The 17975-nt window shown below is 39.7% G+C and overlaps 2 protein-coding genes across 7 annotated transcripts in view; both read right to left on the bottom strand.

Moving 5' to 3' along the window:
• LOC116309974 (myosin heavy chain, non-muscle-like) overlaps nt 1-17975 on the bottom strand; it is a 156450-nt gene that overhangs the window by 105190 nt on the left and 33285 nt on the right. The gene's annotated exons all lie outside the window — the stretch shown is intronic.
• Nucleotides 922-5295, bottom strand: LOC120441295 (kielin/chordin-like protein). 6 transcript variants are annotated; one of them, XM_039615745.1, is made up of 13 exons: nt 4727-5292; nt 4503-4604; nt 4275-4376; nt 4072-4147; nt 3419-3501; nt 3240-3333; nt 3077-3156; nt 2908-2993; nt 2712-2802; nt 2455-2554; nt 2287-2367; nt 1954-2091; nt 922-1568 (listed from the first exon to the last, which is right to left on the bottom strand). In XM_039615745.1, the coding sequence occupies exons 1-12, from the start codon at nt 4793-4795 to the stop codon at nt 2066-2068; spliced, it is 990 nt and encodes a 329-aa protein (XP_039471679.1). In that variant the 5' UTR covers nt 4796-5292; the 3' UTR covers nt 922-1568; nt 1954-2065. The 6 variants fall into 6 exon arrangements, with proteins under 6 accessions (XP_039471679.1, XP_039471678.1, XP_039471683.1 ...); XM_039615744.1 differs by having other exon boundaries at nt 2282-2367; nt 4727-5290; XM_039615749.1 differs by lacking the exon at nt 2455-2554 and having other exon boundaries at nt 2282-2367; nt 4727-5295.

Raw genomic sequence — 17975 nt, 5'->3', positions numbered from 1 at the left:
CCAAACTGGAAGCTGGTTCCATAGAAGAGGGGCCTGAAAACTGAAGGCTCTCCCTCCCATTCTCCAGAATGATAGAACATAGATATAGTCTTTCTATGTACAGTCTATGTCAACTGTACTTGGAATGTGGCTAAGTTATAGTTACAAAAAATGAAGCAGATGGTGGCATTATCTTACTGTTTTGACTTCTTCGTTAGCTGGCAGGTACCCTTTATCTCTAATAAAACTGATTACTTTTTGCCCAGAATCGGTAATACCAAAAACTGGGCTTCAAGGCCTGATTTACTTTGTTTGTAGCTCAAAGTTACAAAAATCACCACTTGTGATTCAAATTCAGTTGTAGGAGGGTTTATTGACAAACACAAACTCAAAAAAGCATAGACAAGCAACAAAGCCTGGCCTTGTTGTAGTAAGCATGCAGACTCAAGCACTCAGGACTCTCATCATAAAATTGCTGAATTTTACACTTTGATGTACTGTAGTAGATATTCCAAAAAATTGTCATGTTCCAGTTCTCTCCTTGTGTGCCATCTCTTCCAAAACACTATCTCCAATGAGTGTCCTGTGAGATCCCACAGACTTGCGTACTTCAGTCCATGCAAAGCCAGCCCATCGTTTGCCACAAGCTCTCTGTCTCTGTCTTCTGTCATACTTGGAGCCAGAAAAGCTACATATAAAAATGTATGGTAATATCTCAGCATACACGCAGAGTACTTGTCTTATGTTGATACTCAAATAATAATAATAATAATACATTTTATTTATAGGCGCCTTTCAGACCCTCAAGGTCACCTTACAGTAGCACGTAAACAATACCATAAAAAACATTTAAAAAAATGTATATATAGCAAACATGGTAGATAAAATTTAGACATAAACAGTCATAAAAGTATAAAAGCAAATATAAAAACTGAGCAAGGTAAAAATGGCCTAAGACAGATCAGGTGTATGCAATTCTAAACAGATGAGTTTTGAGTAGTGATTTAAAAGTGGTGAGACAGTGGTCCGTAGAGCAAGTGGAAGTGCATTCCAAAGTCTCGGGGCAGAACAACTAAAGGCTCTGAGTCCCATGGTAGTCAGGCGAGCAGGTGGAACTGACAGAAGGGAAGCTGATCTTACTGATCAACACTGATCTCTTACTGATGTGTAATAAATGTAGCATTTTTCAAATACATGAGCAATTTGAGTCAAATGTGACTTAAATAAAATGTCTATTACTACTATATATGTGATATTCTGTTTAATGAGGTTTACTATAAGATGTGAGAAAAGGCTGAAATGCATAAAACAAGATTTGCCCATAAAAAAAGATACACAGTTGTGAGACAAAACAAAAACAGGCTATTCAAAGTGAAATCAGCCAGATGCAGCGTTATGATTCCCATTCACCCTCAAAACATGGGGGAATCTTTTAGTCTCTCCGCTGGGCATCCCCCTGTGTTTTCTCGTCAGGATTTGCCACATCGCCTGATGCTGATCCCTGGGCCAGAGTGGTTAGTCTAGAAATAAAAAAAAAAGAAGAAAAAAAAAAGAATACGGGCACCAACCTCGGTCTTCATAAAACATCCCTGGGGAAAAAAAGAAAGAAAAAAAGGCATGATTAAAAATAAAGAAGTGAATCCTGGCAAGAAAATCCAAAACCTCCAAGTCCAGGGTCTCTTTGTAGGTTGGCTAAAACAGAGGATCCAAAAATTACAACTCTGTGTACAGCCCAAATTCATGCTGCTCAATTTGCACCAACCTTTGTCCTCACCACACAGGAAAAAAGGGCGATGCATTAAAAAGAAAACAAAACATATTTGAACAATTTAAAAGAGTAAACCAAAATTTTGGACATTTTTGGAAAGGTGTGGGTAACAGAATGAGAGGGGTCTTTGGGGATGTCTTCATATTCCACCTCATCCAATGTACATGGTACAATAACAAGAAAAGGTTTTCATACAGGGCACTCACTTGTAAGCTGCACATGCACTGTAAATGTGTGAGTCAGAAATTTCTTTAGCAGATTGGACAACAAAGATGTGGATGTCTAATCGGGTTGGAGCAGTGGACAGGAGGGCACTTCTTATTGTAGCAAATTACATTCCCACCCTAAAACAGAGAGGCACCAAAAGAACTGTCAACAATATTAACAGGCAAGTGTGAAGTCAAACTGTGCTATAATCCAGAAAAGAAAAAAGCACAAAAAAGCAGAAATATGTCTCCTGATGTGGTAAAAGCCATAAAACACAATTTCCCTGATATTTTTGCAGTAGATACAAAACATTTTATATAAACCTGCCTTACAACTGCACTGCAGGCAGGGTCCATCCCCCTGAGGCTTGCACACTTCCCCATCAGCATACACCCTCTGTCCATACTCACAGTCTGGAGGAACAAGCACAAATAGCTGATTGGTCGTTTCTGTAAAAGTTGAAATGTAGAGGAAACTAGATGCATATTTTTGACACTGACTATTGCATGTGGCACAACATTCTCCTCTGTGCCGGGCTGGATGAGTACAGTGTGGTGTAGGACATGATGCAGCCATGTTTATACAGGACACTTCACCTGCCTAACAGACAGAGAGAAATTTAATGTGTTTGTCCAATTCTTTTATTTCCAAGAAATATAACACCACTTAGTTGTCACAAATATCAAAGCTACTCTGAAAGATAAATACGTTTAGACCCATTTTTTATTCACATGTACATCATGTGACCAAAACTCACAGAGCAGTAGCATTGGAGGCAGGGGTCTCTCTTTGAGGTGAACCTCTCTCCATTTCCATAAACTTCAGAGTCATATTCACACTGCTCGCATCTACAGGTTTATGTAAACATTGATTAAAAACATTTAAAATAATAAAAAAAAACCTCTACAGGCTTAAAATATGATCTGGATGATCGTGTCAGGTAGACTTTTTACCGTGGACAACACTCCCCAGCATGATGCACTGGATTGTGACAAGACGGAGGAGAACAGCGAACGCGTGAACACACCATATTTCCATTCTTTGAGAGAAAGAACAAACAAAATAATCCTTAATTCACTTACACATATCAAAATCAAATCTAATGTTAACTTATAGGCACACCTTGCATCTACACTCTTGACAAGGGTCTCCAACAGGGATCACAGCTCCATTAGGGACTTCATGACCATTCACACCACAGCCTACAAGACACACAAATAGACACATTGTGTCTCTACAGTCTAACACATATATAAATCTTCTTACACAAAGCAATTAAGCCCACCATCACAGACTGGACAGCAGGTATTTGGAGGAGGAGCAGTAGGGTTTCTACAGGGAGTGTAACACTGCTCCCTCTCACAGCGAACATAACCGTCCTGTGATGAAGAGTGAACAGCATTATTGGAGCTGAAGGTGAGTGACCAGATGAAAACCTGAACAGGTAGTTGCTGTCAAACCCACCAAACAGTGGCAGATATCACAAGGACTCTCCGCCGACCTCCAAGAGTCTCCATTGTTATAATTTACACCAGAATGGGTGCAACCTGTAAACACACATCACATTATTGTACTATTCCTGTCCTTCTAGGTATGAAGATATTAAAACATTAGTGCAAAATCTTACAGCTAAGAAAGCAAATCAATTTTATTTGTACATCAAAATGTGTTTTTATCCACCCCAAACCTTTCTGCAAGAAAGATGCTCAGTGCAGAGTTAGTTTTAACAACCCCAAACCAACAAGAAGGTCCTTTTTTTATATATTTGTTGAGTCCTGTCAAGTTTTGTGAATTAAAGTAAAAAGGAGAAAGCAAAGTTATGTCAGGATAATTATAAAAATGATCAGAATATATAATGTATATAACATACACAGGGTTGGTGTAATAGAAAAGTATGGAAAAGGTAGTGTGAGATAGAGGGAGATGATCTGTGGTCATCCCTAAAACAAGCAGCTGAAGAACAAGCGATACAATAAATAGTCCAGACAGAGTTACCACAGAGTTTGGAGAAAATTAATTATTATTTTAAGTGCTCAAATAAAACATGTTTAATGTTTTGTTTTGTTTTCTTAAGCTTCTCTCAGATGTATTGGTTGGTACAGTTTTTTTGTCCTTACTTCTAGTTTGCTCAGTGCAGTGTCCAGGTAAATTCTCCTCTTTGCAGTCTTGAGGAGGGCACTCCCTCTTGCCCGTCTATTCAAATTCAGAGAAAAAAATAATTAGAGAAAGAGTAAACAGAAAAACAGGACCAGAAGACTTCCTTTAAGCTCATTAAATATTATTGATGGTTGTTTATTTTGCCTGAACATCAAAGACTCACATCACATGTATGTGTTGGACAGCCAGGCACGTTCTCTGCACAGTTCTGAGTAGGACACAGCTGGGGAGGGCACGGCCGGGAAGGGCACTCTCTATTGTCCTTCTATTCAAACCAAGAGATACAAAAATGACAGAAATAATGAACTGAAAAACAGGACCAGAAGACTTCCTTTAAGCTCATTAAATATTATTGATGGTTGTTTATTGTGCCAGAACATCAAACACTCACATCACATGTATGTGTGGGACAGCCAGGCACATTCTCTGCACAGTCCTGAGTAGGACACAGCTGGGGAGGGCACGGCCGGGAAGGGCACTCTCTATTGTCCTTCTATTCAAACCAAGAGATACAAAAATGACAGAAATAATGAACAGGACAGGACAAGAAGACTTATTTAAATTCATTACCCATTTGTGTCTGCTGTTGTTTGTGGCTGAACATCAAATACTCACATCACATTTATCTTTAGAATCAGGGGGACACGTGACCAGGACAATCCCATGGAGAGGAAACAAAATCATTAGTCCACATCATCTTTGAAAACTTCAGTAAGTCTGTTTGCATATATCATTTGCTGGATGCAATGCTGACACACACACACACTTTATAGACTAACGATAACCAGAAGTGTCTTCCACATACTAAGTCGCACAAGCCTGTTAACAATGTATGATATTTACTGTGGAATAAAGAGTGAAGAAATCTGGACAGAGTGTCATTTTTTCTGGGAGATTCTTTACCAAACAGATCAACAAGTTATTAAACAGCAAAGTCATCTCAGCATTTAGTTGTTTTAATGACTCCAAAAGACTCAAAACAATGTCTTCCAGAGTCATTTTAGAGAGATCATTACTCTGAGTACACAAGGAGTTAGTGAGGCTGCCTACTCTGCCAAAAGGCATTTCCATCATCAAGCCAAGCATGTGGGACCCGTAGGAGGCACTATTTAAACAGGAGATGAGCCGTAAACATGCAGTCAGTTCACAAGGTTTAATGCCAATACACACATACACATATACACACACATATACATATCACAGTAGCATCTAAAACAAACAAGAAAAAAAGAACTTCTTTAATAAATAAAGGAAACTATAATTTAAAAAAAAATATAGTATGGCACTACGGTACGTAAAGTCATGATAAGCGCTGTGGGGAATATATTGAAAACACAATGTGTAACACGTATAGCGTATAGCGTATATTTCACACAGTGCCTTCACTGTGTGAAATGACAAGAAATGGTTGAAACATCCATCCATGGATCTTCTTCTTCTTCTTATCCGGGGCCGAGTTCCTGGCCAACTTCCCTGGCATGTCTGGGGGAACACCAAAGCGTTCTCAGGTTAGCCGACAGGTATCTCGTCTCTCCAGTGTGTCCTGGGTCTTCCTGGAGCCTTCTCTGGGTGGGACATGCCCAGATCACCTGTTTGTCGATCTCCTGCTCCTTTCTCCCGTCAATTGTGAACATGACACCGAGATAGTTAACTCCTCCACTTGGGGCAGAAACTCGTTCCTGACCTGGAGTGGGCACTCCATTGTTTTCTGGCTGAGGACTATGGGCTCAGATTTGAAGATGCTGATTTTCATTCCCACTGCTTCATTCTCAGCTGCAAACCATTCCAGTGCAAGCTGGAGGCCATCACCCGATGAAGCCAACAGAACCACATTATCTGCGAAAAGCAGAGATGAGACTGTGTGACTACCCAAGTGGAAGCTTTCCACCACTTGGCTATGTCTGGAAATTCTGTCGATAAAAATTACCAACAGAAACTGTGACAAGAGGCAGCACTACTGGAGTCCATCACCCACCAAAAACGAGTCCGACTCATTGCCATTTATGCAGAACAAGCTCTTGGAACGGTTGTATAAAGATCAAATGGCCCATAGCAATAGGCCAGACACCCCAATACTCCCAAAGCACACCTCCCACAGGACACTCTGAGGGACATGGTCAAATGCCTTCTCCACGTCTTAAAGATGGGAACCACCAACCCGGTCTGCCAATCCAGAGGTACCTCCCCTGATCTCATTGCAACATTGTAGAGGCGTGTCAACCAAGACAGCCCTACAGCATCCAGAGCCTTCTGGAACTCAGTGCATATCTCATCAACCACAGGTGCCCTGCCACCAAGGACTTGTTTAACTGCCTCAGTGACCTCACCCCCTGAGTCGTCCCCCTCGTCCCCAGACTCTGCTTCCTCCACAGAAGATGTGCCAGTGTGATTAAGTAGGTCCTCGAAATATTCCTTCCACCGCTCAACAATGTTCTCAGTCAAAGGCAGCAGTGCTCTGTGCAGATCTCTGCCAGTGTCACAAAATCTGCAATGAGAGATTGTGATACTGGCAGAGAGGAGGAGGCAGAGAGGAGAGGGACCCAAATGCAGACACTTGAGGCGTGAGTGAGATGGAAGTGGACCTTGCCTACCCCTGCACCAGTTCAAAAGTTCCAGTTCCCCAGGTGAGGGTGGCTAGGGCCCAGCTGGTTCCTGCACCTGTACGAGTTCCTGAGAAAATTGAATAAGATGTATTCAATTTTCAGTGCTATGGGACACATTTAGTGAAGCAAATTGTGATGTTGCAATTGCAGGATGATCTACCAATAATACACTTTAATTTACATAGAAAGATGCAGCCAGTCCACTTCAGTAAAATTCAGCATTCTGTCAAGAACAGTGTGAATTAGTAACTCAAAAATCCAGTGTGAGCTCAGGTTTCATGCAGGTGTTTCTTTCTGAAAACAGTGTGGCAAATCAGATAAATGAGAGGAGGCGGAATGAGAATCAATATGCTTTTGATATGATGGAATGGATGATCTAATGGAAATCACTAAGCACTGTGAAAAGGGTTCTGGGGATCAGGACCCAGGTGCAGTCTATTATTACAAACTTCCAACATATGAACCTGAAACCTTTGTGGAACAGTTGACCTGTGCGATATGAGGAAGAACACGAAACATTATTTGCCATGAGATCATGAGTCATGCATCGCATTGTTATTAATGTGCCGTGTGTAAACACTAAAGCTGATGCAGCAGAATGCTATACTAGGGAGGCGCTTTTAAATACGGGGGTGTCTTCAGAAACCCAGGGCGCAGAGACGCTGCAGGTCTAATCAGAAACAATTTATTCCCAGGTCAGAAAGCAAGAATAAAATAAACAATTCTAAAAAAAAAAAAAAAAAAAAAAATATGCAATAAAATTCCCCAGGAATGGATAATAAAATTCTAACAAAACTTATAAAATATTCTTTTTAAAATTTAAAATTTTAATTTCTAAAATGCCACCCAGTCCCATGATGCAACTGTCCCACAACCCAGGACGAATGTTCCTTAAGCGTTTACAACCAGGAGAGAAATTCTTCTTCCGGAGCAGGGACCATGCCATCCTCATCCCAGGCAGATGAAGAGAGGCCTCCTATCCCTGTCTTGTCCCTCCACTGGGCTCGTCACATCACAACCCAGCTCGCACTCCGCACTTGAGTCTGTCGCTTCCCTAGTGGCATCTCCCTGCAAGCAGACAAATACCGGCACAACCATCATCTGGGAAGCTGGTCTGGCGAATAGCTATGACGGCCCTCCAGCAACACAGCTGCACTTGGTCAGCAACAGTGGAGACACTACTCACAAGGGCAGGCAAGGGTTCACCTTTGCCCTGCTGTTGATCACACATGTTGTCTCCTACTGTCACCATTCCTGCTGTCAGAACTGAGTAGTTGCATTACGCCCCTGACATTCGGGCAGCATAATCTTCACAGGGTCTCGCTTCTACACGTTCCTCCTCTTTATATCTGGGGCCTCCTCTAGTGCTCAGCCAACTTCCTTTTAAATAGGTCCTTTCACCAGATGATAGGCCACCTCAGGACACACCCATGCCTCAGCAGGTGATCACTATCAGCTAGTTTGTCCCATGCCCAGCCAGTCCACAGTGGATTAAAACAATGTCATATAAAAACACTAAAAACATGCAATACAAATATCAGAATAAAATTATGCAAATAAAAACTGCACTTAGAAACACTAAAATCAGAATAAAACCAATTATAAAAGACAAATACAAATTTCCACTGTGTGACAAATGTATGTGCACATTGCAACATTCAGAAAGCAATCATTAATGACAGAGAGAAGTTCCTTGCTATTTGTGCAGTGCAGAGAAAAAGTGCAGACTACACACTTGTTCTGATACGCACTTCTTGTAGCAACTATCACAACTACCCAAGAGATCATATATCCTTTTTACCACTGTTAGTTTGTGTAATTTGCAGTAAATTGTGTTCACAGACTTGGTAAGTAACATTTGTGACTCGTCTGTTATTTTGTGGATCAAATTGACATTAAAACCCCCCCCCCCAACTATATTTAAAATTATTTTTTAAATATCAGCCTTCTTTAAAAAATTTAATAAACCCATATAATCAAAATGGTTCAATTTTTATATTTGATAGGAACAGGGTTTTAATAGTTTTGCAATTTCCATTAGTTTTTATTTTTATTTAGTTTTGACTTCAGATTTTCAATTTTATATCAATTTTAATTAGTTTTTACCATTTGTTTGCTAGTTTAGTTTTTATTTTTTGAAAATCCTTAGTTTCAGTTTAGTTTTGATTAGTTTTAGTTATAGTTTTAGTCGTTTTTGCAATAATTAAGTGTAACAAAATCCCAGTTTCATCATATCAGTCATGCTCTTCTGCTTATCCTTGGGTATGTTGCTATTCCAGCTACCATACCCTGCACCCTGGACAGGTCGCTAGTCTGTCGCAGGGCTAACACGCAGAGACAGACAACTCACATTCCCACCTATGGGTTCTTTAAAAAAAAAAAAAATTAGGGCAGATGAACAACCATTGATACCAAGCAACTATAAAAGATATATCTTGGCCCCAATGAGACTATTAACTCTTGCAGCACCGGGTGTTTGTAATTTTGGTTCAAGTGAATTGCTGAACTTTTTGAAGGCAATTGACTCACACAGTTGTGTAGATATCCCAGTCTCAATAAACATATTCACCAACGCTTCCTCCCGCTTGTGATGTTCCTGCAAATTGACCAACCAGCAGCCATCGGGTCGCTGTTGGAAGCACTGCATTAATGTTTTTTGTGGAGTTGTCTCGGGATGCATCACGCTGCCTTGCCTGGGGTTAGCTAACCAAAAGAGAATAATGCTATCCATATTTCTCCAAGCAAGGCAATTACATAAAACAGTGTGAAAAATAGTTGTCTTTATCCTCAAAAACTGTCTGTACAAAATATAATAAAGATAGTGCCAGAGCCCACTAGAATGGCAGTGACATGTGACAGACATCAAGTCAGCTTTTGAGATGGTCATGTCCAACTCAATATAGAAAGCCATTCTTGAAATGACTAATCTTGAGGAAAATGTATTTTGGAGGGAGAATTGGAAGGATGGATATCTCAGAGTCCTGGGTGCTATAGGTTAAAGCAGGGGTCTGCAACCTTTTAGACCCAAAGAGCCATTTGGACCCGGTTTCCACGCAAAAAGAAAACACTGGGAGCGGAAATACTTTTGACATCTAAAATGAAGATAACACTGTATATATTGTTTTTTATCTCTATGCTTTGTGTGAACAACTAAGGTGTGCTGCTTATGAAATCCATGAAGTGCTACAGAGAAAATTAAATTATATTTATGTAATCAACACATTTTGAACTCTTAAAGAAATATAACAAAAGGAAAGACACCCAGCTGAACTAAAATGATCCATGTAGCAAACAAAAACTGTTGTGAGCCGCCACCCTTATATCGTCTTTGGGCTGTTGGAGCCTTGACCTGACTCTTAAAAAATAATTGGAAAAAGCACTATGCTGCTGAAAATGAAAAATAGATATTTGCAAAATTCTGCCTAAATATGTATTTTACCTGGTTAATGCGTCGGCGGGGGGTGGTTTGCAGCGCCGCTGCAGGGGAGGCAGACGCACCTGAGCGACACCCGCAATCACGCCTGGCTGCCTTTACGCCCTGCGCTATCTGTGCTGTTGTGTTGTTGGTGGTGTATGTCGGGCTGTGAGCTGAAAAGCTACAGCCAGCTGTATGCGTGCAAGCAACCGTGTGTGTGTGTGCTCAATAAAGAGATGCTCAAAAGCATGCTCATGGAAACATAGTCGGGTCTGCCGTGATTTGTTTACAATGGGACTTCTGCTCCTGAACCTCTGCGCACAGAGTCCGCAAATCGGGGCTGTCTGAAGTCAGTTTACGCAGGACTGTAAGCTGTCATCTGTCAGGCGTGAGCGGTGTTTGTCTTTAACATAGTTCACGGTGGAGAACAGCTGCTGACATAATGTGGATCCGAAGATCCATAATTGGCCTACCTGGGGTTGAAAGTCTCGATAAATGCATGGCGTTTCATGGGTATACCGGCTTCCGCGAGTGTGACTCTTATTTTGAGCGATGACAAAATAATAGAATATAATTTTATTTTTATATTTCAATATCACAATAATCTTCCAATTTAGAACTACGAGTTAAAAAGAACTAACATAAATAAAATACACTTCAGCTAAATACTTCTAATTTATTTGCCCAAACCACGCGGAGCCGCAGTATAAGGACTAAAGAGCCGCATGCGGCTCCGGAGCCGCAGGTTGCCGACCCCTGGGTTAAAGGATAAATCAATAGCACAAAACATATTTTGTGATATTTTGATCTCTGGAGACTTCATATTTTCTCCAGTGTAATCCAATTTGATAAAGGGGTGGCTGAAGCTCAGGTGGTAGAGCAGGTCACCTACTAATTAGAGGTTTTGTAGGTTGAAATTTTGTATCATCAGCAAACAAAACGAAATTTAACATTTTGGACACATCACAAATATCATTTATATATAGATTAAAAAGTTTTGGTCCCAAAACAGACCCTTGAGGAACCCCACATTCAATTTTCAATCTTTCAGAGGCATTGCCTAAATAATGCACATACTGGGACCTATTTTCTAAATAACTACTTAACCAGTTTAATGCAATTCCTCTCACCCCATAAGTATTGAGCTTAGAAATCAAAATAGAATGTTGCATCGTATCAAAAGCTTTTTTTAAGTCAATAAATACTCCTATTGTATATTTATTATTATCTGTTGCACATGAAATATCGTCAATAGTAGTCATCAGTGCTAATGCCGTTGATCTATTTTTCCGAAATCCATATTGATTTTCACTTAGTAATTGATGTTTTTCAATAAAGCTATCAAGTCTTTCCACGAACAGTTTTTCAAGTACTTTGGAAAACTGTGATAAAAGTGACACTGGTCTATAATTATTAAAACTATGTTTATCTCCGTTTTTATACAGAGGTATCACTTTTGCCACTTTCATTCTGTCAGGAAATACGCCAGTATGGAATGAAAGATTGAAAAGATAACAAAGAGGAGTAATTATACAGTCCAATGTCTTTTTAACTATAACCATATCTAAACCATCGCAATCAGTAGATGTCTTATTTTTAGTCTTATTTAAAATTGCTGCAATTTCTTTTTCAGTGATATCAGCTAAAAATATAGACTTAACTACTCTGCTTTCACCTTTCCAATCATCCTTTTGTTGTAACTTTTCATGTTTTCTAATTAGATTCGCCAAATTAGGGCCAATATTTACAAAAAAGGAATTGAATTCATTTACCACTTCATTCATGTCCTTTATAATCTTATCTTCCTTATAAAAATACTTAGGCAAATCTAAGGAAACATTCTTATTGCCTAATATCTCTCTGAAAATATTCCAAATACCCTTTATATTATTTTTCTTTTCTTGAAATAGTTTGTTATAGTATTCTTTCTTGGCCTTCCTCAATATTAATACTAGCCTATTTTTATAGACTTTATATTTTATTTCAGCGGCCTTTGTTCTGAGTTTTATATAATCACTATATAGTTTGTTCTTCTTTTTGCACGCGTTTACTAGCCCCTTAGTTATCCATGGTTTAAAATTAGTTTTCTTCTTCTTAACCTTAAGCGGTACCAGTGGACAATGTTTTCCATACAAGGCCAAATAAGTATTTAAAAACGCATCATATGCGACATTTACATCATTTACATAAACCTCCTTCCAGTCCTCTTCTATGAGGTCATGTCTAAATTTATTTATTGCATCCTCATTTCTTATCCTTATACATCTGTCCAATTGCTCTTCCTCCTCCTCCTTACGATTTCTCATATTGTAATCTAAGGTAAAAAAAAAAACAGGTAAATGATCACTTATATCATTTATGATGAGGCCACTTTTAATATTATTCCCTAAACTATTAATAAAAATATGATCAATTAATGTTGCTGATGTATCCGTTATTCTACTCGGCTTTGAAATCAGAGGGTATAATCCATTTCCAAGTACTAATTCTAAAAAGTCTGATGCCATGTGATTAGTCTCTTTTAGAAAATCAATATTATAATCCCCACACAAACAGAAAGTCTTATTTCCCTTAGCCCTACTTAATAAATCTTCCACTACATCTATAAATTTTTCTGTCAGTGTTCCAGGTTTTCTATATATACACGTAACAATTATATTACTTCTTCTTTCCATTTCTAGTTCTACTGTAACAGTCTCCATTAAGTCGTCAATAACCATAGACATATCTTTAAGTTGTTTACATTTCAGATCACAGTTAACAAAAAGTGCCACCCCTCCTGCCTTCTTATTAGATCTATTTATGTAATATAACTCATACCCATCAATATAAAACTCACAGCCCCTTTTCTCATCTAGCCATGTTTCAGATAATGCAATTACTTTAAACTTGCCTCTCAAACTATGCAAAAAATCATTGATTGGACCAAAATTTTTATAGAGGCTTCTACAATTAAAATGAATTAAAGAAAATATATTACTTATATCAACGTTATCTCTAAATTGCTCCTCCGTATAATATTCACATGTCTCATTAATTGTGTTAAGCATATTCCCTTCTAGATCAATATTGGCTTCGAAATCATATGATTTATAATCTAAATCATCGCTCATTATAAATGAGTATTCTTTAAACGACTATTATTCTCGCAAAAAAAAAAACAACAACCAAAAAACGAAACAACACTAGCAGTCGTACATTTGTCTACCAACATATAGAGAAAATCCGGTGATCTTATCACAGTCCCATGTCCAAATTACAACCTGACTCTGGTCCTCTTCCATACAGTTGACTCCAGTAGTATTGTCACTTATATATATCCAATTCCTCGAGATCCTTAATCGTGATGACCTTAGCCTCTTCTGGTGTTCCATTAAGCTTTATCATCACTTTACAGTTTCTCGTCCAAGTTGCTTGGATTTTTTTTCCTTACGTAATATGTGAGCTTGTCTGGCGATGTCTGCATTCTTTGACATGGCGTCGTAGAAGAAAGTTCTCAATGAGGTGTCATCTAACCTTCCTGTAGCTTGGGCTAGGACAGAACTCATGACATTCCTAACAGTGCGGATCTGTCGTTCCCAAATGCCTCCTCTGTGACTAGCTTCAGGAACATTCATTTGAAAGTCACACTGGTTTTTAGCTAGATAAGTAGAAATCATCTCCTTGTCTAATTCCAATAGACCCTTCTTGAACTCTGTGAGGAATTGAGGTGTTATTTTTCTGCCATTTTTATTATTTCATTTTATTAATTCTATTTTTATTATTTTGTTATTGCTATTGCATCATAATCATATAACAAGCATTTGCATGGACGCATTTATTAATAGTGATATTGCATTTAGATGTTTAAACATATTGGCACCCAATTAAGCTTTATTACAGGTGCAGTTATAACCACTTTAAACTGTTGAGTTGGATTTATAATCTTAAATGTTTATATGCAGACTGCAGTGTGAAAGAGTAACTCTGTGCCAAAATAAGACAGGAAGTTACATGTTTTTTGAAGTTACATGCTTTGCAGGAAGTGAAAGTTATTCTGAGGAGCTAGTCGGCAGGTGAAATGGGGTGCGATTGTGGTTAGCACATAGACATACACGTAACCACACACACACACACACACACACACACACTTAGTTATAGGGATCATTTATAGGGGAAAGTTTAAATTGTTTTGCTTGGGGTTGCTTTTAGACTATATTAGGAGGAGCGAACATATTGGCAACTTTTGAAACTGTTGGAACTTCTCTTATGAAAATGATTATAATCATTTATACATAATTGCATTTTGTGCTTATTAAAGAGCTGTCGCTCCTTGGTCAAGTGAGGGTCAAAAACTTTTGGTTGGCGTTATGACCAGCCAATCTACTGTGAGTTTGACTGGAGCTGTGGAAGGATCGCAACACACGCTTAAAAGACATGTATATCAGGTTATTTTTATGATCTTTTATTTGTTTACATTCTTTGATTAAGTTTTAAGTAGTACCATTTAAGTAAGACATTTATTCAATATATTACACATCAGTTTCAGTTGTGTATGTGCTGGCCTTTGTCTGGGGAGAAGGTGAGAGGTGAGACAAAGTGCACCTGCGGTGATGACATAACCACATACATACATACACATAGTAGTAGGCCCATTTTGTGGTAAAGAGTTCAGATTTAATTCTGCTATAACTGTAAGAGTGCCGGCGTACGCGACCGAGCTGTTTCAGGAAACCGATCTGCTGATTCCAGCGATAAGCAACAGCGGTGTGGGGGAAAACATCTGCATGGAGGCGAAGACGCGATGTTCTTTTAATTGTGTCTCAAGTTGTCAAATAGAACATTTGTGGTTTTGTGATGACGCAATGAGGGGGCGTTACTAAATATACTCTGATGCATATAAAATTGTATTTTGAAGTCTGGGCGATGAGACCTGATACTGTCGGCGTACAGTGTTCAGCTCCCACGCTGCGTGTTTCATTAAAATCATCGCTTGAATTCATCTTTTGGACCAGTGTGGTTACTTGCATTCCGCCTGTGTTTACTTCCCTATATTTTTGAACCTTAACATTTTGGGGGCTCGTCCGAGGGGGGAAGTGAGACAGGACGGAGAAAGGTCCGAGGCATCAGGTGCTCAGGCATTGGTCAGTGGTCAAAGTGAGTGACAAGCCGGCATACAACAAAAGGTAGGCACCACCTGTTGAATTTCAAAGTGTGCCAGATTGGACATTACAAAATTAAAAGTCTACTCACTGAAATTACTGGTATATGTCTGTTTTGATTTTCGTGAAAATCTCATGAGAATTAAAGTTGAAATAACGTTAATGATAATGAAAGTGATAAAGTACAGTACTGAGGTTTTAAAGCAGTTGGACTGCTGAGAGAGTTAAAGCAGTTGGACTACTAATTTAGTGTGGTAGGGAATTTTGTCATTTTGTGGGTTAGAGTCCCAATTGGTCAGACACGTTGGACGTGCTTCAGTTATACCCTTTTCTGGGGGGTTAACTGTTGTTTCAAAGTAATTAAATTATTTTAGGACGGGAGCTGGGCTCCTAGGACTGCACCAAGTTCAGGGGTGGGAACCCCCTCCCTTTTCCAGACGTGGGAAAGGGTCCTCCGGCGTGAGGTTATCCCCGGTGGCACCGGGAAATGACTTGGGACCTTGGTTCAAAAATAGCCACTGGTATCTACCAGTTTGTCGTCCGGGACGGCATTGTGCAGTTTTTGGTCAGTAGAAGTTGGACTTCGGGCATGTAACTTTAACTTAAAACTTCGGGGAAGCCTGGGATGTGAAATGCCCAAAAATAGAGCTTCAGGCAGAGTTTGGGTTGGTTCACGCTTTTAAATTGAGTTAGGGATCTTAGAAATTGGGCCAGAAACTGTTGGACAGATACTGGTTAATTGATTACAAAAAAGTTGGACTTTATCGGTTGGACCGTTAACTTAAATTTGTCAAAATTATATAGGTTTTTAAGAGGCCTAAAATCTGTGCAGTTGTAATTAAAAGACGTCTGTGTAATATAAAATAAGAAATCTTTGTGTGAAGGAGTCTCTGAGTCAACAGTGCACTGGCTGCTGACTTTTATTTTTAGACGGTGTGTGTGTGAGAATGCAAGTGAGGAGCGGTGACGTGCATGGAGATGGTTGCTTTCGGTTTAGAGTGTTATTGAGCTTTATAACTATTGTTTGCAAATATTGCTAACTGCCTGTGACTGAGATGCTGGTTTTGCTCAATAGAAGTGTATAAATAGAGTTTGAATTCGTATAGAAGGGGCCGAAAACATCAACTCCAGTGTAGGTGAATGGGGGCGAAGGATCCACTCTGTCAAATGGCAAGTCAGCCATGCGTTGTTCTTCAGCTGGCCCACGCACTTTTCTACAATTGACACACCCTTTAAAGTATTTGGCCACTACCTTACTGCCACCTATGATCCAATAGCCACTTTCCCTGAGTTTGTTCAGAGTTTGGCCTCGGCCTTGGTGCTGGGTTTTCTTGTGACAGTGGTCAAGAACGAGTTGTGTGACAATGCCTTCCTTTGGAATGATTACTGGATGATTCAATGCAAATGATGCTGAGGACTTTCTCAACCTTCCTCCAACCCTAAGCAAGTTGTCTACCAAAATAGGATCGAGTTGATACATTTTATGAGTTTTTGGTAGTCCAGCTGAGTTTTGACTGAACCATTTGAGCTCTTCTTTAAAGGTTTCCCTCTGTGCTGCCTGGAAGAGTACAAAAGCAGCCATTTGTCTTTCTTCTACACTAATGGGTCCTGACTTATCTCTCCTTGCAAGTCTTTTAATTCTTGCCACAACGTTAAGAGCTGTATCCGAATTGGAAAATCTTGAGAACCTCTCAAGAAAGCTGTTTTCTTCAAGGGCATTTGTCTTCAGGACCTTTACTTCTGGGTCCCCAACAAGAAGATCAGGGGAATGTTGGTTTGTGACAATTTCCCTTTCCCATAGGAATTTAGGTCCAGTGAGCCAATTCGAGCTTAGCAGATCTGCCACCTTGAGGCCCCTAGACACGTGATCAGCTGGATTTTGATCAGATTCAATGTAAAACCATTGCTTTGGATCAGTAGAGTCTCTTATTTTCTGAACTCAATTTGCCACAAAGACATGAAAGCGACGAGCATCATTTTTTATGTATCCAAGCGTCACTTTAGAATCTGTCCAGAAAAACTCCTCGTCAATTTTCCGCTCGAGCTCTGACCTGAGAAAGTTACTTACAGCTGCAGAAACTGCAACTTCAGTGAGCTCAAGGCGTGGGATAGTGATTATTCTTGTGGGTGCCACTCTGGCTTTACCCATGACCAGTGCACAATGCACGTTCTTATCAGCAACAATCCTGATGTATGAACATTGTCCATAGCCACTGCTGCTGGCATCCGAAAAATGACGCAGCTCAATTTTTTTGACCTTGCTGAAGTTCTCAGGAACAAGGCATCTTGGTATTTCAATCCTTTTTAGATTCTCCAAGTCACCGAGCCATGCTTTCCATTTGGTCTCTAGTGCCGGGGGAATAGGTTCATCCCATCCCACTCCGCGTTTGCACATTTCCTGGAGTACTTGTTTTCCTGTCAAAATGTAGGGTGAGAGAAATCCTAACGGGTCATACACACTAGCAACTGTTGCTAGAATTCCTCGGCGTGTGGCTGGCCTTTCTTTGAGGGCTACACTGAATGAGAACACGTCAGCCTCTATGTTCCACTTTACTCCCAGCACACTTTGCATTTGAATTACAGAGTAGTTCAGGTTTACATCTTTGGTATTGCTGGCTCGTTCTGTTTCTGGGATAATGCTCATGACCTCCTTATTATTGCATGCAAATTTGTGCAAGCGCAGTTTCCCTTTGCACAGACCTCTT

The sequence above is a fragment of the Oreochromis aureus genome, linkage group 7 (genome assembly GCF_013358895.1).
Source record: "Oreochromis aureus strain Israel breed Guangdong linkage group 7, ZZ_aureus, whole genome shotgun sequence".
In the NCBI taxonomy this organism is placed as follows: Eukaryota; Metazoa; Chordata; class Actinopteri; order Cichliformes; family Cichlidae; genus Oreochromis; species Oreochromis aureus.
The sequence above is the reverse complement of the archived record's forward strand: the minus strand, read 5'-3'. Positions and strand labels throughout refer to the sequence as shown.